This window comes from Lipophrys pholis (genome assembly GCF_963383615.2).
Source record: "Lipophrys pholis genome assembly, chromosome: 9".
Classification (NCBI taxonomy): domain Eukaryota; kingdom Metazoa; phylum Chordata; class Actinopteri; order Blenniiformes; family Blenniidae; genus Lipophrys; species Lipophrys pholis.
The window spans coordinates 7097729-7119281 of NC_137639.1; the positions used below are offsets into that span (position 1 = coordinate 7097729).

General features: G+C 43.0%; 1 protein-coding gene and 1 long non-coding RNA gene across 3 annotated transcripts; both read left to right on the plus strand.

The window, feature by feature from the left end:
- The first annotated feature begins 374 nt into the window (after window positions 1-374).
- LOC308114334 lies at window positions 375-3555 on the plus strand. 2 transcript variants are annotated; one of them, XR_013935609.1, is made up of 7 exons: window positions 375-427; window positions 2137-2181; window positions 2301-2333; window positions 2622-2636; window positions 2721-2795; window positions 2869-2893; window positions 2998-3555. It is a non-coding gene; the product is annotated as an uncharacterized lncRNA (long non-coding RNA). The 2 variants fall into 2 exon arrangements; XR_013935610.1 differs by having other exon boundaries at window positions 396-437.
- A 1492-nt stretch (window positions 3556-5047) lies between these two features.
- On the plus strand, window positions 5048-19637 carry fxyd3 (FXYD domain containing ion transport regulator 3). The gene is made up of 8 exons (XM_080471132.1): window positions 5048-5329; window positions 13508-13563; window positions 14067-14099; window positions 14996-15019; window positions 15258-15332; window positions 15463-15499; window positions 16225-16265; window positions 18970-19637. The coding sequence occupies exons 2-8, from the start codon at window positions 13530-13532 to the stop codon at window positions 18987-18989; spliced, it is 264 nt and encodes an 87-aa protein (XP_080327258.1). The 5' UTR covers window positions 5048-5329; window positions 13508-13529; the 3' UTR covers window positions 18990-19637.
- The last annotated feature ends 1916 nt before the right edge of the window (window positions 19638-21553 follow it).

A 21553-nucleotide genomic window follows, 5' to 3' on the forward strand; every position in this document is an offset into this window, starting at 1 on the left:
AAGAAAGAATCAACCAAATGTTTGTAGATTAAGTTCATTGAATGAAAATGAATAAATGTGATATTTTCCACCTTTAAAAAAAAAAAAAAAGCCTTTACAATGATATTTTTTGGGGCATCAGATGTGGAGAGTTGACTTTCCTCCACCTGTGGCCTTCAGGATGCAGCTCTCCATGGCTGGCTGAGTCAGCGAGTACGAATGGGCTTCTTTCTTCCAACGTTTACGGATCAACACTGACACCTCGTCTTCAGTACGTGTGTGAAGGCTTCACTCGAGCAGCCATCTTTGAATTCCCCACATGGACACGCACAAATGTTTATACCCCAAATAAAGAGGAGGAGCAGGTCAAAGTTATCCAGGTGAAACAGAAGAGACGGGCAGTGTCTCAGAACATTCACCCTCCTCCACTCCTCAACCATCGACTCAGGTAAGCACAGGTATGCTGGAGCAGAGCGACGAGGACCAAGGTCACTCACCTCCGGGGGGGAAAAACGATTGTTGGAGTCTTTATTTTAAGTGTTGCCGTGTTACTGCTTATTGTCCTTTCTCCTTGTGCTGGATTAGTCAGTGAAGCAGGACCCATGGTGATACTGGATCAGATTGTTTGTCATCCACTGCTTATTGTTACTCAATCATATCTTCTTTAAACACTTGAGACTGAAGCTGTCAGTCGAGCACTGCTAAGAAAACTGTAGATGCTGAAAGTCTACACGAGACGGGAGTTTTGACCTTGTTCAATAACAACTGCTGAAATGGAAAAAAATCTAAAGATGTAAAAACGGTAGAATGAACGTCTGTCTCTCTCCTGTCTGCCGCTATTGTGTTATCTGAGACGTGGAGAGGCCTTTGAAAGACAAAGGCCTGTTTGACCTTGACTAATGGCGTGTGAACTGATACCGCGCTTCAAGAACCTTCTGACAGAGGTCACGATGAGGATAATGGACACAGAGCGGGTCACTGCTACATCCGTCCTCCATTTCCATCCGATGCTCAGTTTCTGAAAAGCTAAAGCCCACTGCCGTTGTCGTGCAGAGACAAAAAGATTAAGAGTTTAAAGGGGTAAATGAGCGGCGTGCTCATCCCGACGTCAGAGGAAATAGTTCATAGCTTCATAAACGTGAATACGTCTTATCTTTTGTTGAAATGAGAGCGCCGTTGCTTCGCATTGTGTGTCTGCAGAAGCCTGATTCTGACCCTTTTCTTTGTGTGCAGGTATGTGGCCGCTCATCTAAAACCTCAAACAATACTTTGAAAAATGATTAGCTACTAATCAAACAAGCAAAGGGAGGAAAACAGACGGTGACAGCAATCAAGGAAGGTGGTAAATTTCCAAAACTCTCCCAGGGTGACCAAGGTCAGGTAGAGGTGACAGTGAGTGTAACAACCTTCCTCAGACACTTTAGAACTGAAATGACTGGCTCAAAGATTTTTGACCGATAACAGAATGATAAAGAAGAGAATTGGGTATTTACCAACCTGTAGCAAACTCAGAAAATAATTAATTGGTTGTAAAAAAACCAAAGCCAAAGTGCGCTGGTTTCACGAGTCTTTTAGGATCATAGGTGTATAGAATGAGAGGCTGTGGGCAGATCACTCTGTTTTTAATTTGTTTTTACCCTGTAAAGTATTTCGTGCTGCATTTGCTGTACAAAAAGTGTGACATAAACAAAATTCGATTAATCTATTGAAATGAAATCCGCTCTAAGACGACAGTGATGAAGACTCCTGTATGCAGATCAAGCTTTGTCGCTCATGAATTCGTTGGGTGACAAAAAGTGGAAATTCAGCAACTCTGGGAAACGAATCACAAAGTAAATGCAAGTGTGATTAAATACAACGCGCCCTCTGCTCTGGAGCATCGGCCGGAGTTAGAAGTTGTCCGGCTCCCCGCTGGGTTTCGCCACATAACAACAAACCTTCCGCTGTTTACTCTCCAAACACCCAGAATGCATCCCTGCTGACAGGCCGCTGACCCCTCGCCGCACAAGGACGTTCCTCCTGAGGAGAGGGCCGGGCGGGCGCTGCGTCGCCTGCGTGCATGTGTGTGGGAAACGAAGGCGAGGGTGATGGGAAATGTGTCTCACCGTGTCTCTCTCTCTCTCTCTCTCTCTCTCTCTCTCTCTCTCTGTATCTCAGTGGTGCCAAAGATGGGACATCTCACCGTTGTGGTTTTTGTGGCAGGTAAACAAACAGCCACAAAACAAACGATTGAGCGCGACGCCCATACGGCAGAGTGCAGGTCATGTGCATTCGACACAAATCCTCACTTAGCATTTATTTCTCTCCCCCCTCTCTTGCAGCGCTGTTCTCCCTTTTCGTGGAAACCGAAGCGAGTAAGGCCGAAACTTCACTCACTTGTTTGTTGTGGAACTGGTTTGGAAATTATTCAGCACACTAAGTGCTTTGGTCGCCCCGACAAAGGCTCTTCTTTGGCAGTCAGCAAGTCTCTGTCTGCTGGAGACTACGATATGAATGATTCCAATAGAACCACTGATAGGAAAATTATCTGCTGCGTTTTAGTCACTCAGGAGATGCATTTTGTTTTTTTCAGATAATGCTAAAGCACGTAAATGTACTGATAGTGTCATTAATCTTTCTTCTCTCTATTCTTTTATCTGCAGATCCGTTTGTTTACAGTAAGTCCACACTTTCGTATCTTATTGTCTCCAATGTGCAACCTCCCTGGATCTTGACCTGACCCCAAATTGAATTCTTAACAGACTATGAAAGGCTACGGATCGCCGGCCTGATCTGCGCCAGCTTGTTGGTGGCTGGAGGAATCAGCGTTTTACTTTGTGAGTGCTGCAAGTCGCACACGTGAACAAAGCAGCGGTTGAATCGAGATTAAACGCTGGTTTCTCTTCACAGATAACAAGTGCTCGAGGACCAACAAGTAAGGCGTTCGTTCATTTTTCAACGCGCATGAACTTTCTCTCTCTCTTTTCTAACTAAAGCGCCATGTTCCCGCTGCCCCTCCCTCATCTTTTACCTTTGTAGAAAAGGGGAAGACGACAACAGTGAAATCTGATATCTCTCCTGACAAACCGGTTTGGACCAGGAAGAGGAGCTGACAGGCATAAAGGGGTGGAGATGTTGGATGTGTGCAGGGGGGTGGTGGTGGTGGTGGTGGTGGTGGGGGCGTCCTGTGAAAACACACCTGTGCAGACGTGAGCCAGAATGTTGTGGAGGATAGCATCGTAAAGTCCAGCAGCTGCAATAAATGACACCCACTCCAACCCACTAGCCTTCTTCACGTATTCTTTTTTTTGTTTGTTTTTTTAAGGCATTTGCTTTGTGCTGATCTGTGCTGATGGGTTCATTTTCGTGAAAATGCCTGTTTGCAAGATATTCTAACGAACACACATGCTTATTAGTTTAATTCTTGCCATGTGTTGTGCATAGTTCCTGAAAGAGCGCGTATAAAGGAATATGGTGTCACCGTTCTGTCTGTTGCATGCGTTGCTGTATGGTTAATAGTTGAAGCTTTTCCAATGATAAGAAGCAAAAAAATACCCTGACGCCTCCAAAATGAAAATAAATTTGATTATCTTAAACTATGTTTTGGTTGTCAAAGCTATTTTAGATTACACTGTTGCACTGTTTATTACCTTTCACGGTCAATATTGACCAGGAACGGTGCTATAGGTTTATTACCAAGCCATTTATGACCTGCACTCCAAACTCTAAAACAAGGCTGATATTTAACACTCCTGCAGCTATTCGTCAATGAGTAATGTAAAGTATTTGAAACATTTGAACGTGGTGAATTTATCTAAATGTCACTTAAGTGTACACTGAACTCAACAGCTCAGCCATAAACTCCCCTAAAGCGGTCATGTTCACTTTGCTTGAACGTAACGGAAAAGTTTTAATGCAACGATATGTTTATTTCTCATGCCGTAGTTTGACAAAGTTGAAATGTATTATAATAAGAAGTGTTTCTAATGTTTTGGCCTCCTGAATAACATACATGAGAGGAGCAGATTATTAGAAAAACATTGAAGATAACATCAGAAAGAAACACATTTCTTTTAATTGTTCTGATTACATCTTGATAAATTGGGCACTTCAGATTTTATTTACGTCAGTGTCTCCCAAAACAAATGATAGTGAATCCAAAAGCTGGTGGTCACGCCAACTCTCAAACATACAAATACTGGAGCCCTCAGAAAAAAGTCATGTTTTGTCCCCTGAAAAATGTCTCGCTATAATGTTCTTTACATGTGCATATTTAGGCCCCGTTCACATGACAACGGAAAACCTTTGTTTTGTGCTTTGGGTGTCTGTTCAGACAACAATGGCGCTCGGAGCCTCTGAAAACAGAGCTTTTCGAAAACACTCCAACTCTGTCTCTGTAGGAACAGGGGAAACCGCAGGTTGTCGAAAGTGTTTCAACTCCGTCTCCATGTAAATGGCGAAAATTATACTAGTTCTTCTGCACATACGCGATTAGATGGTCAATAACAACAATGGCGGCCTACAGAGAGTCATGGCTCCCACTCCATATTCCCCCGGGACTTGGTAGTTTTATATAGTTGAGAGCCACCAGTAATAGCAATCCAACTTCATTGTTGATAATATTTATAAGGTATTGTTCTCTGGGTGCACGTGTGTGTCGTTTCTTTACAAAACCGACCAACAGCCCTACATGGAAATGTTTTAAGTGTCTCGGCCGTTTTCATGTAAACAAACATAATTTTCAAATCATTGCAGCGTAAACTCGAATCTTTTTTTTTGAAAAGAAAGCACAGAAACCACGAGTTTACACTTTTATAGTTGTGGTGTAGGGGGTTTTCCTTGATTCCAAACAGGAAGAGCATCTCCCGGGTGCCATGTCCGGGGTCTCGGACCTCACTTTGAGAACCACCGTGGAGGAGTTTAGAGATAGGATAGCTTTAAGCTTTATATATTTTTGTGTTAAGGTTCCTAATTACAAGACATCAACTTGTCCCAGCTCGAGAAGCTGAGTCTGAAAAACAAACATCGCGTTCGGTTTAGTCAATCTCCTCCTCCCCGTCGACGCTGGCTCAGTCTCCTCCTCCCCGCTGACTCTGGGTCAGTTTACGCCCCGGCCGCCCCCCCGTCTTTCCGCGGCTCTCACGCGCTCACAAACCGACCCAGGATCGGTTCTCGCGCACAAAAGCCGGGGCGTTTTTTCCTCCAAGCTCTGCCCTCCTTCCTTATTTCCCTAAAAGCCGACCAACCTGTTGAGTCTCCCGGGGAGGAGGAGAGGATTCCGGGCTGGGTGTTGGTTCACGGCGACGTTTTGACTTTATCCGTCCGCTTCTGAGAGCTTTTCTTCGGCTTCGCTCGGTTCCACGTCGTCGAGGTGAGTGTCGAACCAGGAAACGACTTCTTCTTCGAACTGACGGGAAATAACAGATAAAAGACCGTTTTCAGACAAAAACAGACACTTTTAGTGTTTCTGTTTTTTTAATAGGACAAGATAAAAGATAAAGTCAAAGTTAAGTTTTCCTTGTAAAAGTGACATATTTCATCGTTTAACAACTTAAACATGCGTCATCGTGCTATCAGTATTTATTATCCAAAAGGCGTTCGAAGTTAACTCGATGATGCTTTATAGCATTAATGCAGCACAATATGAATCATATTTATAACCAGAAACATTGATTCACATATCAGATTAACTTACTTGTGTCTGTAATCATCTTTTCTGTGGTAATTAAAATCCTAAATAATCTGTATAGAACATCTAATTACAACACTATTTATACTTTCACCCCTTACTGGACAAATCATTCATGTATGATGTTCTGAATGACTAATCTTTTTTATATAAAAAAAAAAAAACAGCTTTAACACCGTTTATGGTAGTTTATCTTGCTTTATAGGGGATTTTATTTTTTAAATTAGTTTGTTATTGTGGCATTTTGTGGGCAGATTAGATGCAATCCTGCTCCCACATCTGCCCCAGATGCCCTAAAACATCTACATATCTGTCTATGCCTTATTTCTTATGAGGTTTCCAGCAGACACATGTTTGCCGGCTGTTCCTGTGGATGTGGTCTCCCTTAACACATGAGGCGGGACTAAGGTGTCGTCAAACTCTTAACCCAGCTTCAACACACAATCTACTGGCTGGTGTGTGTGAGAAACTGCCAGCGGTACTGATAATCCTCTGTGTCACAGTATGGCTGCACGTTTCACTGTAATCCAGCTGCTTCAGTTTATTTCACACAGGCTTGTTTGAGGTGGATCAAACACATGAATGTGCATCAGTCACTTTCTGCAGTCCATCTGCATTGATCCATAATCCTCTGCTGTTTTACTTAGTCAATTCAAAGCATTGATCGCTTCTGAAATGTCATGCACATGATTGATGAGAGCTTTTAGAGTCAATGGAAAAACATATAGCCTTGTTAAAATAGTCCACAACAATTGCACTGGAGTCAAGTCTCTTAATAGCAGCTAAATTTAAGTAACGGATTAAATGCTCTGGTTTGGATATAGATGATGTGACAGAAAGAAGGTACGTCTGGGTTGATGGTAGAAAACAGGAAGAAAAGTTTTTTCTCACTTTTTCCCCAAAGTGTGAGGTTTTCAACATGTTGTATCATAGTATAAACAGGAGTACAGAGAGAATATCCCTATTGTGTGCAACAATTGACAACTTGTATTGATCCAACCTACCATGACTGTGTTCTGTTTGACATTATAGGCCACAAATATTGCAATCCATTAGTTTACTCTTTCTGTTTTCTTATTAAATAATCTATGGATGCAAACCTAAAGCCATTAAACAGATGAAGCACAACAGAAAATGCAGCTTTTCCTTCAGAAATGTGGCATAAATGTAAATTCTAACATCAGAAAAATGCGTGTCGCAACATTGCTAAGTTTCCTTTCGCCACTATAGATATAGATATATATATATATATATATATATATATATATATATAAACTATGGTATTTCAAAGTTTGAGCTTGGTAGAGGAAATGACAAAAATGTGGAGAGGTGGCGGGGTTCAGAGGAGAGACGAGGGCATGCGAAGGAGGTGACACACAGACTTGTCTTTCCTCTCCCAGGTGAGGCAGACGCGGCTCTCACATGACCACAGGTCTTAAAAAAGACCAGGCCAAACGATGGCGAGGGGGGGGGGCACACTGTCTCCTTACAAACACAAATTTAGAAACCTCAACAGGAGGGACATCGATCTTTATCTCGGTGATGGGACTGTGTGACCTTGTTTAACCGTGAGGTTTTCCTCTCCAAGACCTGATCACTTCGAAATCAGATTTGTTGGTTTGCCTCGCGCAAAGTTCATTAGGACGGCTTCTACTGGAAAGATGAATATTTAATGAGCGGAAGATGCCGTGAAATGATGGAAACATCCTGGAGAGTGAAGAGCGTGCAGACTGTTGCTGGACTTGTGGTTACCATGTGTGACTCATGACTCTACAATGCTCCACTCCCTCTTCTACCCCCCCCCCCCCCCCTTTTTTTTATCCCTCCTCCTTCCCTCTCTTTCCCAGCCACACTCTCCCATGTCTTCCTGCCTTCCTCCGGCTTCAACCCTCCCCCCCTCCCATGCGCTCTCATGTCCACAGTTACTTCCAAGCTTTTCCTACTCATACAATCCGTTTTTAAGTTGCACAATATAATGGGTTAAAAGTTGTGTTTGCAGGTTGCTCAATATTTCACAAAGAAGTTGGAGGTCATGTGCTTTTGTCTGTCACAACTTCAGGCAAACTCTGGATTGTGTGTTTGGTGTGTATAGTCTACAACAGAGTGGTTGTTCCTGCGTGTGCTCACCTCTCATAAAGGATGTGCAGCGCACTGGAATGCCTCGCTTCTAAATTAGGAATAAAAAATGCCTCTGAGAATAGGCAGCTGTCTTTGTAGTGGAGCACAGGAACAAACACACACCAACATTCAAACACAGGTGGGGGTGGGAGTGGGGGGAGCACTGTTGGAAAAGTAGAAACAGAAACTGAATGGCTGCTTCGTACAACACAAAGCACATACAAAGTCGAGTCATCGACATAAAGTTTACACAGTAAAACATAGTGTACGGATTTATATGACTATCAAAGAGGTGGAATAATCTTTGAAGATTGAACGGGAGAATATAATGACGGCACAGTCACATTCAAAGTATTGGCCTCTCGGTGTACCAGTGCCCTTTCTGATTGTGCAAAATCAGGTTTGTGTGTTTTGTCATGATCAAACATTCGGAGTGAGAAAGGTTGCTGTGGCTACTAAAAGTCAATAAAGTCCAAACTCACTGGGTTAGACAGTTAAACTTAAACCATATGTTTACATATGGACCTATCCATTTACTGGATTTTTGCATCGAATGAACCAAAACAACCATGAGAGACAGTTTTTACAAGTCTATAATCACATTTTGCCGATGTGTCCAGGTCAGAGTGCTGGTATGACTTTTTGAGGTGTTACATCTACCGTATGCTCACTTGTACTCAGACCAGTCCTGCATGAGTCAAACTTCATTCTGGACAGTCACACTAAAACGGATAAGGAAAGCTCCCTGATGTCTCATTATCTTCATAAAACTTGCACGATGTGGTTTACAACCAAGCCCTTTATCCGTTACACTTACTTCAAAGCCCAGCATTTTATGTCAGGCTTTAAGAAAGAAGAATCAATACATTGAAATATGGTAGTTGTGTATCGGCTCTTTAAAACAGGGCAGGCATTTTGAATTGATAGCTGGATGTATTTGATGAATTGAACGTCCTCTGGTCTATTGGTTTGAAGGCCTCATTTACATGACGTTTCCTGGTGGAAATGAAAAACTTTCATTATGCTTTGGCGTCCATTTGTATGACGGTGGTGCTCGCGGCCACTTTTTGGAATCGCTCCGACTCTGTCTCCATGAAAATGAGGGAAAACACAATTTTGCTGAAACGCTGCCACTGCGCATGCGCACCACTGCCCGTAGTAAATGGTTCTTCTGTACATGCGTGAGTAGATGGACAATAACAACAATGGCGGCCTCCAGAGTGTCACGACTCCCGGTCCGAATTCTCCTGAGAGTAGGTAGTTTTATAGCTGAGTCACTGTAATAACAATCTAACTTTATCGTCTGTCTACACGAATGTCCGTGCACGTGCCATTGTTAATGTTTATTGCGCATAGTTCTCTGCGCGCATGTGGCGCAAACAACAACGCTAACTCGTAGCCGGGCATGCTAACTACACCGTGTTCAGCGTTTCTGCTGATTCAGTGTAAATGGGCATCATTTTCAAAACGTTGCTGTGTAAATGGGAAACCTTTCTGAAATGAAAACGTAAACACCAGGTGTTTTCATTTGGAACAATGTGATGTAAACGGGGCCTTACACTGGGATGCTGCATTGTCACTTTCAGGAAAAATGGCCACGGATAAGTTGGATTACTGCTACCAAGCAGCCAATTTGGGGAAGCGGTTCATTTAAGTCATGATTACTTTCTACTTCTTGGATGATTTTTCTTCCAGACTCTTCTTATGAGCCTTTAACATTACCATTGAAACCACTGATGCAATGGAAATGAGTGAATTTAATCTTCTTCGTGGATTAAAGAGGAGAAGGGAGCTGTGAATGTGTGGAAAAGATCTGAAAGTTCACTAGTTGAAGAGCAAAGACTGGCAGAAGTGTGTCAGGGATGGGGGAGGATCTTAAAGGGCTCTGTGTCGCTGGACAAAAGCAGAAGAGCAGTTTGAAACAAGTAGGTGTTGGGAAACTGTATGAGGCCCAGAGACAAAACTGGATTAACGGTCCCAGAGACGAGTGGAAAGAGAGAGAAGAAAACAAAAACCCGAGGGATAGTCAGAGACGAGCCGGGTGGCGTGACGGAGCCAGAACAGGCAATTCTTTATCCCTGGACCAGGCAGGGCTGGAGAAGTAGCTCCACAGGAAGTACCAGGTAGAATATAAACTTCTAATATGAGTCCTCCGCTTACATCAGTTATATGTGTAATGAAAAAAAAAAGAAATTCTGAAAGTGGCACAGCCGCGAATTCAACCCTAATTGGGAACTTGAGAAAGTGTTGAATCGGGTAACACACTTATTTATCTTTCATATCCACTTCATCTTGTTGGGGATGGAGCCTGTTCCAGGCGACACTGATCAAAGGCGAGGCTACACCCGGGAAATGTCAGGATGCCTCAGAGCGAACAAAAGGCTACGGCTCGCAATGAACTCCAGGTTTTAATCTGTTCGTTTGCGATGACAGCTCCTGCCACCGGATGACTGTGCAAGACTTGACCACAGAGATGTACTGATGCACCACACTGAATGAGCTATTGATGGTGGATGTTATGTTGGAAAGCTTTGTAGTCCACGCTGACGTGATTAATTTCATTTGCCATTTGCTTGTTTTTAAAGATTTTTGTGCAACTTAGCCCATAAATTCACAGATAATTAAACACGAGATGCTTGAACCAGGAGTTTTAAACACACTTTAGTTCAGGGCCACATACAGTCAATTTCATCTGGAGTGGGCTGGTTTTAAACATTCTGTACCCATCTACCAGCAATAAACAGGAGGATTTCACTTCATACCTCCTGCACTCGTCTCCTGGCTCCGCCTTTAACTAACATTTGTTTAAGAATACGATCTTCAGAAAGGAGCAGGGAGGCGCCTCTTCATCGGACTCTGAGGCGTGACCTTTCCACAGTCTCACCTTCAGTTTGCCCGCTGTGTCCATTTCTCTCTCCTCTTTGTCTTTTCCCCCCACATTTCTCCCACCTCTCCTCTCTCTGTCTCTATTATGAGGTAAGCCGCTCTCTAGTGGCTGCTGGCCTGTTTCCCGTCCTCTGCATTCCCCCTGCTACGCCTCGGGTTGCTGTGGGGAGGCAGCGGGAGAGGAGCACTGGTTCTGCTCCTCTGCCCCGGCCTCACTGCCAAGCTGAAAATACCAGCAGGAGAAGAGGGAAACACATTGTTTTACTTCCTCCATTGCGATCTCTTAGTTTCTCGTTTCACTCTGAATTCCTTTGAAAAGTTAGGAGGATACTGTAGCTACGTGTAATGGATTTAGGTCCCATTTACACCACAATGTGAAAGTGAAAATGCTAAACTTTCGTTACGTTTTGAGTGTCTGAAAAGCCTCGTTTCCACAGTGCCCCTTGGTGCCGGTTCGGGTCGGGTGGGGTCCGCTATCCGTAACCAGACCCATATCAGTGCCGCATTTCCATTACACAGGGAACGGTTTGAAATGTAGGCGGGGTTATGAACGGTTGCGTAATCACGCAGGATGTGACGCCATTATACGTGGACATTTTCAAAACAGTTACCTGATTGCTGCCGGAGAACTGATTCGAAATGGCGGGCTTGAATAGCGGTTGTCCAATGAGCAGACGGCAGTGTTGAAGCTCCTCCCCCTCATAGCCGGCACGTTGCGCCTGGTACCCCAAGTGGAGGGGTAGCGAGAAATGGTTACCAATGGTACCGGTTGGTAACAGTTCTGAGTCAGTGGAAACGCACAACAACCGGTTCCGACCTGACCCGTACCGGCACCAAGGGGCACTGTGGAAACGAGGCTTTAGACGACGACGGCGCTGGGAGTCACTGAAAACGCAACATTTTGAAAATGGCTCCCAAGGGGCAACTTTCTGAAAATGCTCCGACTCGGTCTCCGTGGAAACGGTGGGAAAACGCAACTATTTGAAAACGCTGCTACTCTGTCTCTGTGTCCACGACGGAAAACGTAAGTTTGAAAACGCTGCTACTGCGCCTGTGCACCAGGCCCGCCGTAGTAGTTCTTCTGCACATGTGCGAGTCGCTGGACAATAACAACAACGGCAGTGTCGAGATTGTCATGACTGGCAGTTTATATTCTCCTGGGACTTGGTAGATTTATGGTTGAGAGTCACTCGTAAATGCGGTCCAACCTCATTTTCTGTCCATACAAATGTCCACGTACTCGTTAATGTTTAATGCGTATTGTTCGCTGCGCGTGTGTTTGTGGTTTCATTACAAAAACAAACCGCACCCACTAGTGGCCCAACATGAAACATCGTGTTTTTTTTTAGCGTAGCTGCCATTTCCATGTAATCAGAAATGGCAGGCGGCATTGTTTTCAAAATTATGCCGTATAAACGCAAAACCTTCCTGAAGCGAAAACTCTGCATTTTTCACATGAAACATTGTCATGTAAATTAGGCATTAATAAAACAGTAAACAAAACTGCTAAATAAATAAAAAACAACCCAGGTTAAACTTTTCTAATGTGTAGGCTGCTTTAGACTTTGTAGCACTTGTCATATTTTGTTATTTTGAAGAGGATAGGTATCACATTGTAAAGTACAGTGGTGTCGCATGGGCAAATCCAGATTACACAGAGAGGTCACCGGTCCTTCACAGGGAAAACACGGAGATCAACACTCACATTCACAACTACAGTTTACGTGATCCGTTGCAGCTTGTAGCATTTGGACGCATTAAATACACTTTGATATACTTCTCCAATGTAACATTAGACGTCCTTTGCCTGCTGTTGATCACTTATTTGGCTCATTCATTGTTTTTTTGTTTTTGTTTTTTATGTAGATTTGGAAACCTGAATCTTTACTGAAGCTTCTATAAAGTGTCTGTTTGTCATGAATCAATGGACAAAGTCTCAGATTTCATAACAAATCCTCCATGCCTCAAAACAGGAAATTCTTCTGATAACGACGTGTCCCAATTCCAGAAAATTATGCAGACAGACGGACACAGCTGTAAAGAGTGGGTGACGGCACTTCCAAGAACACACACACACACACACACACACACACACAGCTTCACAAACGGATGCAGCCAGTCAGTTCACCGCAGTCTGTGCCACGCCTCTCACACACGCTCTCGTGTAACGGCTGATTTCTGACCGGAGGGGTGTGTTTGTTCACGCATACAGTGAAACCAAAGTGGAAAATCACTGCTGCCGTCTTTGAGGTGTGTCTCCTCGCTGTGCATGTGCTCGCACTGTTACCGCGAACAAGAAGCAACAGGAGGATATGAACGTAATCGTCCCACAAGATGATGATCACGTGAAGCTGCAGTGTGCAAAGGAACCGAAACCACTGATGGCTTGAGAGTGTATGGAACAAATCTTGTAACGGATTGTCTTTGATATGAAAGTGGGCGGTATGTCTCAAACATAAAACAATGTAAACATGTTGAGAACAGCAGGCATGAGACTGTAAACACCACAAATAAGTCCTGGTGGGATCGGACCACGGCGAAACATCCGGTGACGCTTGAAACGGGAACAAAAGGCGCATGAAGCATTGAAGCTTGGAGTAATGCAGTTACAACCACAGATTTAGTTCTCCTGTTCGGGCTCCACCGGAGCACTTTGGGCCCATCAACAGCAGCTCAAGTTTCGGTGCCAGAGAAAGCACTTTGTGTTTCAATTTGATCGGATTGCTTTGTGTGCGCCGCAGAGGGAACATCGTGTGTCACTGTGTGCTCAAAGGAGACTCGGCGCACACATATTTGTGATCACATTCGTTTCATAATGCAAATCGGTTAATGAGAGAAACTTCTTTCACCCTCTAGGTAAACAGCCTCACGCTTCAGGATGTCAAAGATCAGTGCTTTGGTGTTGATGACACGTGAGTATAAGCAATTTGTTTCATTGCTTTTTAATCTCAACAACACGTTTCGCCACAATAACGTTGAAATTTCAAACCGCTTGTGACCTGATAGACTCGCGTCCTCTCAACAGAGGAAGTTGTGTGAGGACGCCCGTCTTCCTCCATCAGCACTTTGTGCATTTATACTGTGAGAGCGGGCAGATTTAGGCTAATGTGATTATGTTCTCTGTAAAAACCCTGTGGAGAGACATGAAGAGCATCACTATGGAGCTGAAACATTGATTGTCCGGACATCGGGGGTGGGGGGAGCAATCAGACGACGTGAGGAGTCTGTGATCCTTCAAGTTTATCGGCAAAAACATCATTGGGTGTAAAAAGCGATGAAACTGAGTGCAGCCATCATCTTTCTTATAAAAACAACAACGAAGGAATTTGGATTCTTTTGTTATTGTTTTTTTTTTCCTTTGAATTCAGATCGGCTCTTTTAAAGTGTTTCTAACTTGTCTCCGTCTCACCCACAGTCGTGTCACTGGTGTTTGCAGAAGAACAGAATGGTACGTACAGTACAAATACTCCATTTCAATATCACTATCTTAACGTCATCTCTACACAGTGACAGAGGTGTCATTCCCAATATATATTAATGACATATTAATAGAAAAGAGCACATATCTTAATGTCACCAAACCACAATGTGCTGTGATGGTAAGCCGACGTCTGCACGACAACAAGACCTTGACATTTGCTGGAATATGAATAATATCGTCATATGCTGAGTATCTGTATTGTGTTTTAATATCATGTTTGCTTGAGGGGAATATTAAATAGTGAAGTCTGCTGCAGCTGTGTGGTATTTTAGAAGATCCCAGAGCCCACTATACAATGACTGCATTTATATTATATAAAAAACTGATTTTAAAAAGGAACAGTAGATTCTATTGAGGTGAGATCGGCAAACGTTTTATCACATCTTTTGATGAATTCCTTTGTGGCTTCCCAGTTTACGATGAGACCAATACATATGACATTAAGAAGCAATAATTATTGACAATAAAATCTGTATAATACTCAATATCTTAAAAATCATTATATATATTACATGCACAATGAAATCGATCAAAATGGGAAAGTTTTTCTTAAATCTTATTGTTTGAGTGACAGAAGTTGAAATGAACAGAAAATGGTTTAATTAGTGACTTGTGTAAGAATGCGTCACCATTTTTGGATTTTCTTTTTCCACTGATGTGGGCACCATCACTTTAAGTTTGACCAGAGTATGAAGTTTGAAGTGTATCGACCCGATGTTAATCACAAAGCGAGACGCTGAGTTTGCTCTTCACACATGAACTCCTGTTTATTCTGTGACAACACTGTTAAGTATGTGCACCATGAATGTTTCCTTTGTTTCGGCTCCTCTAACGTTCACTGACTATCGTTTCTTTTCCTGCAGCGGAGGAGGATCCTTTCACCTTTGGTAATCCTGCTTTTTTCATCTCATGTCTACTTTAATAGAAAGATGAAGCAATAAGCAATCAAAGAAGGAAATGGTTATATGTGCATGCTTAAGAACTCTCAATAATTTACTAATATGACATGACCAGTGACCTTTTGGAGAAATGTGAAGTAGACATTTTTTTAACTTGTTTTTTAGTTTGATTTGATTGATCTTTATTGACGAGCAGTTTGTGACGGGAAACCTGCTGTTTTTGCAGACTATCACAATCTGCGTGTCGGAGGCCTGATCCTCGCTGCTGTTCTCTGTCTTATCGGCATCACCATCCTGCTCAGTGAGATGAAACACACACACACACACACACACACACACACACACACACACACACACACACACACACACACACGTAAGCACAATGTCTTAAATCACAGAAATCTCATGAAATCTGCTTTTCTTCCTTCTAGGTGGCCACTGCAGATGCAAGTTCAACCAGAATAAGAGGTCAGCTGTCACATAGTAATACTTGAAATACGCTTGTATAACATGAGTACATGCAGAAGTGTTTAAGGGCCAGTTTTAAAAAAACAATGTTTCATGTAAAAACGCCAAATTTTTGGGTTAATCACGTATGAAAGGGTTTATGTTTGAAAACGATGTCCATTTACACAGAAATGACGGAAACGCAGAAAAGTATGTAGTATTCATGTTGGGCCACTAGTGGGCACAGTTGTTTGTTTCTGTAATGAATCCACACGCAGAGAACAATATGCTATAAAAATGAACAATTAGAGTACGCCTCGATGGTTGGATTGTTATTCCTGGTGACTGTCAACTACAAACACCAAGTCCCAGGAGAAACTGGACTGGGAGTCGTGACACGAGAGGCAAACATTGTTCTTATTGTCCGTCGACTCACACATGTGCAGAAGAACTAAGTCGCAGCGTTTCTGAAAAGTTGTGTTTTCCCTTGTTTCACATGGAGGGAGTCGGAGTGTTTTTGAAAAGCTCCACCGTGGGATCTGTTTTCCAAAAGTTGCATTTTCTGTTGCTCCAAGCACGGTTGTTGTTTAAACGGACCCCCAGATAGCTATGAGTTTAACTTAAATAGTTTTTGCGGGTTAGGGTTAGGGGCCAAAATCTTTAAATCAAGAAAAAAAAACTGGATCGCAAGCATGTGTTTTCCCTCACCCTTTCTTCTGTTTTTCTTTTTTTTTTTTCTCCTGCAGGAGGAGGACAGGCAGTAATGCTCAGCAGATGCTCAATGAAGGTAATACACTCTCATGTACTACCACAGACTAGACTTATTAATCTTGTCACGTAATTTTCAGGAGGTTAAAATTGTTAACTCACAATTTTCACTTATTTCATGCAACTGCCCGTCGCTCTTTGGGACTAAGTTGCATCAACTTGCCATTTTCTCCCATGGAGCAAAATGAGGTCACTGAACGTGACCTTGGATATTCGACCGACCTGAACAACCGCTGCTGCTCGCACTGATAGCAACGCTCGGGTTAATCTGACATCATTTATGCAGAGACACTGGAATCCCATCAGGTCTGGGAAGATAACGCGACTCACCATGAGCTGCTCTTTTAGTCCTTCAGTCTTATTTCAAGTTTGGGTTTGGACCAGGTGTGTCGAACATAAGGTCTGTGGACCAAAACCGACCCGCAAAAAGGCTCCAATCCGGCCAAACCACCGAGCAAACTGTAAAAAATTCAATGAAAAAGTTGATTATTTTTGCAAAGGTTTGAAGTACACACAGCACAACACCAAGACTCGAGCTGAGATAGCAATGACGCTGGTATGAGCCTGAAAGCCGTGCTGTCAGGGTGAGATTGTGAAAACATCCATAATGCAGCGACTACAGGAGAAGATTTTTTTGGGAGGTTTTACTGCATTTTGCACCTGAAGGTTTCACGAGAACTGGCGTTATGTTGAGATCGTCGTCTATTTCATTAGTAATTGTTTTTTTTTGTTTTGTGAAAATACCGACATTTTCCACATGGCTACTCTGCGCCACTACAAGGAAAAACTTTAAAATATGAATTTAAAGGTTCTTATGGCACTATTCTACCAGGCCAGCCCACTCGAGATCAAACTGGTCTGAATGTGGCTCTGAACTAAAATGAGTTTCACACCTCTGGTTTAGACGTCATGTTGGTAATTTGGCATCTCACAGTCCAGAGACATGATCGTTACGTTTTTAGTGACCCTCTCTAGGCTCTACGTGTGTGTGACGGTGATTGCTGGTCGTTGTTAGAGGTATCCATGTTTGACTGTCCAAAGTGTAGCTTGCTTTTGCCTCTTGTTTGCTGGGATCGGCTGCAGATAAGCTGCAGCGGATCGAGAGGACGTATGGACGTCGCCCCAGATCTCGACTGCTCGTGTTGCCTCACCAGTTGTATTCTGAACTCTTGACGTGGTCACGTTCACACACATACAAGTTGTGTGAAGCCTCGTTGGCATGTGTGGCCTTCTTTCCTTTGAAATACTCAAGAATCCACCACTCACTTGGCATCCCGCTAAGGTCATAAGTTATATTTACTCTGTCCATCTGCTTCACTCTGAAAACATCATGTGTCTCACACACACACACACAGAATGGAAAGCGGTCTGAGCTCTCGGCTGATATCCCATGAACCTCGCTGTTCAACAGGTGTCTGGTCGCTGCGGGTGCCCAGCAGGCTCAAAAAGAAGGGAATACAATGAACGTGACGCTGCCTGATGGAGCCTTAAATGTGTCCCGTTGTGTTGGAAAATTGAAACAGAAATCAGGCTTTCAGCATGCTGAAGCAGTTTGAGCTGTTGATTGGGGCTCATACTGTCGTACGCTGGTAGGGAACCCAGTAAGTTCAGCGCTAGCGGCTCTGAGGAAACCAGACAATACACAGGTGGCCATATGGAAACGCACAGCATGTGTTTGTGTGAGAGCATAGCAACTCAGCAGGGGCCCACAGGGACCTGCTGCTGTCACCGTGGCACTGTCCATTTGCACACACACAAACACATGTCATGTTTGTATGCTTTATGGGCTCAATCCACAATACTACTCGTTTAACCTCAGTCTGGTGACAGAACAATCTAAATGTTTGACCTTTGGGACCAGAATGGAAGGAAATAAACAGTCATCAGGTTTCAGGTCCACACTGGTATAGAGGGACACACACACACACACACACACACACACACACACACACACACACACACACACACACACACACACACACACACACACACACACGCACGCGCGCGCGCGCACACGTCTCTAATTCTCAATATGACATAATGAGCAGCAGCATGTTGATTCTGTTTCATTGTCCTTCTGAAAAAAAACCCATAATAATCTGTGAATCTATGAATTGTTTCACTTCCTCCTTCCTGATAATGAATCTGAGATGCTGCTTGTCGCTCTATGTGAGAGTTCAAATACTTCAGGGGCCACTTCTCAGAGTATTCTGACCAGGTCAGATCACAAGATCACCTCGCAGCATCTCAAGATCCTTGTTGCTCCTGTCGTGGAACAGCGACCAGTCTCCGGTTACACGACAATGTTTCGAGTGAAAATGCATCATTTCTGTGTTTTTGTCTCATAAACACGGAAACAGTAGAAATGCTGACAACAATGTGCAGAAGAACTATTTTAATATGGCCGTGGTGTGTATCCGCATTAGCAGCATTTCAGAATGTTGCGTTTTGTCCCGTTTCCACGGAGACGGATTCAAAAAGTCACCTTAGGTGCCTTCAACCACCATTGTCATATCAACAGACACCAAAAACACTAAGAAGGTTTTTGGGTTTTCTATATAAAACGTTGTTGTACAAACGGGGCCTTACTCTTAGACTTATTAGTAAAAGCACCGTTCAATTTTTTATTGCAAAATAAATTCATTTTGCAGCAACACTAAAATAGAAATGCATAAAATGGTTCTTCTGAATACATAATTCTACTGTCCTGCTTGTTTTTCCAGCTCGTGCCTGCGACTGTTAGACGGCAGCCACGCCGCCTGCAGCCAGCAGATAACACGGAGGAGCAGCAGCAGGATTTGTGACACACCCCCCGCCACCACCCCCCGCCATAAGGAAAACAAAAAAACAAGATGCTTTTGTTGTTGTTGTTTTTTGAGAGATCAACAGGAAGTAGTGGGCATGCACCTGACGTGAGGTGTGAAGCTTCCTGTCCCATATCTGAGCGACTGACCTGCAAGGCTGCACCTCTACTTGTTCTACCTGCTCACAGTCAGATTAGGGGAAAGTTGGAAAGTCTTTAATATTGAGGCTCAGCGTTTTGGAGAAATCCCGCTTGAATTTTAACCTCTGCTCGCTCACTGTTACCAAAAAAAAAAAAGAAGAAGAAGCTCCATACTGTCGGCCATGTCTCACTCTACTTCTGTTATCTGTACTGTATGCATTAGTAAACATGTAGATTTTAGTCTCCAACTGTGACCCGCTTAACCCACCATATTTGCTTTTGTGTTGAACGTATGATGATGCACACACAGTGAGGAGGAGGAGGAGGAAGAGTGGAGCTGGTTAATTCTTATAAAATCTGTGTCATTTCTGTGTTTTAGCTTTATGGAGGAACGTAGTGAATTGCACTGTTCAGAGTCATGTTTCTATAAAATAACTGTTGAAACAATTATGGACTGTGGACGTCATTTCAAACGAGGCAACTGAGTTTTTATTATTTACAGAGCTTGAGCGTCTCCACAAAGCCTCTCCAAATGTTTTCACACTTGTTAGTGTAATGCAGGATCTGTCTTTCACTTCAATACATTGTTCACAAGGTTCACGTGCAGCCCTTTTTTAAAAATAATTTCACACTTAGCTGACACTCACACAGGCTCCTCAAAGCTCTTTTTACATTCAGTCCATCACGTTGCTTTTTATGCGCTTTAATATCGTCCACCTATAGCTTATTAGCTGTTTCAGCAGTTTCAGAGTAATTGAAGCCTCATTCTCTGAGGCCTTTTATAAACTGAAAAGTTCTCTGCTCTGATTAATTCATGCAGAATAAACCTCAACGGGACACTGAACGTCTGCATGTTTGGTCACATCTGATCATGGAACCATTCAGAATACAAAGCTCATGGGGCTGGGCTAAACCTGTGGACGATGAGGTGGCTGGTGCGCCCCCTCGTGGACTTGCTTTCACATGACGTGTCCCAGACTTCCGGCTGGAAACGGGGAGAAAATATATATACATAGATTAGAGGTCACATTAGATATTCCTTAATTATTCCCACAGTGGGGACATTCAAATTTTGTAGGAGCACAGGGGGGTAGCACACAAACCAGTACAGAGGTAACCACACAACTAAATAGAATAGTGTGTGCACAATATAAATTTATAGTATATATACCCAATGTGACACATTCAGATCAGATATGCACAATATGTGTAGAATAATATACACTTACAACATAGTAAAGCAAATATAAAATATGCCCTAATGTATGGACAATATTGTATGAAACAAAACATGAAGAGAGTACAGTTAAATAAATGGAATATTGCCACACAGTTAAAAAAAAAAAAGTACTTATTTTTGTACATTATGTATTGATGACAGAAACTTGTCACCAAAACACCTCCAAGTCCAGTTTTCTCACGTTAAATGAGCAAGTTAGTTCAATATAACTACTGTGAAACCATTTGAGAAAATATTTTGAGTTACTTGTAATCAAATGTAGGCTACAAGGCACAGTGGAGCAGCAGGACAGCACTCTCGCCTCACAGCGGGAAAGTCTTGGGCTTAAATAATGGCATGGATGGATGATCAAACGTATGCAACTTACATCAAAATAAGTCGACCTAAAAGATTTTTGCTCCACCTTAAAGCGAAATAATCTTCCTTAGCAGTAATATAATTTGAGATAATCTACTTTTTACATGAAGGTCTGTGTTCAATGAAATGTGGTTAAAAACATTTACTGTCATGACATGTCAAAATATCTCTTGTATTTGTACAGCACTAACAGAATGAACTGATGAATCCACTAAAATCTTGAATGGAGTCTTTAACTTCCCACCTGCTACTTTCTCTGTAGTTCCTGCCTACCTGTTAGTGGCTCTCAAACTGGATCTCTGGCTCCATCTACTGTTCGACCGTGGGTCAGTGGTTGAGTGGGTTGGAGTCCCGCTCTATCCAAGTCATTGTCGTTGTGTCCTTGGGCAAGGCACTTTACCCACATTGCCTCGTATGAATGGCTCTGACTGGTGCATGACTGTAGGCGCGAAATGGCAGCCATGCCTCTGCCAGCCGTGGCTTCATTGTAACTTACCAACACCGGCGTGAATGAATAATGGTTTTTGTATGCGCTTTGAGCCACCTCTAAAAAAGTACTGTATTATTACTGGGCAGTGTCCTGCATGTGCAGTATGAGGCGCTGATTGAAGAAAGTGCTGGAAATCTTCCTTAGAGGTCAAACATGAAGCCACAGCATTGAAGTTTAGAGAGCTGCACCTTCATGACTGGATCATCTTCTTCTGTTCCAACTGAAGTATTGAAGAGGGATGTGATGATCATGTTCAATAGAGCAATAGTGTTAACC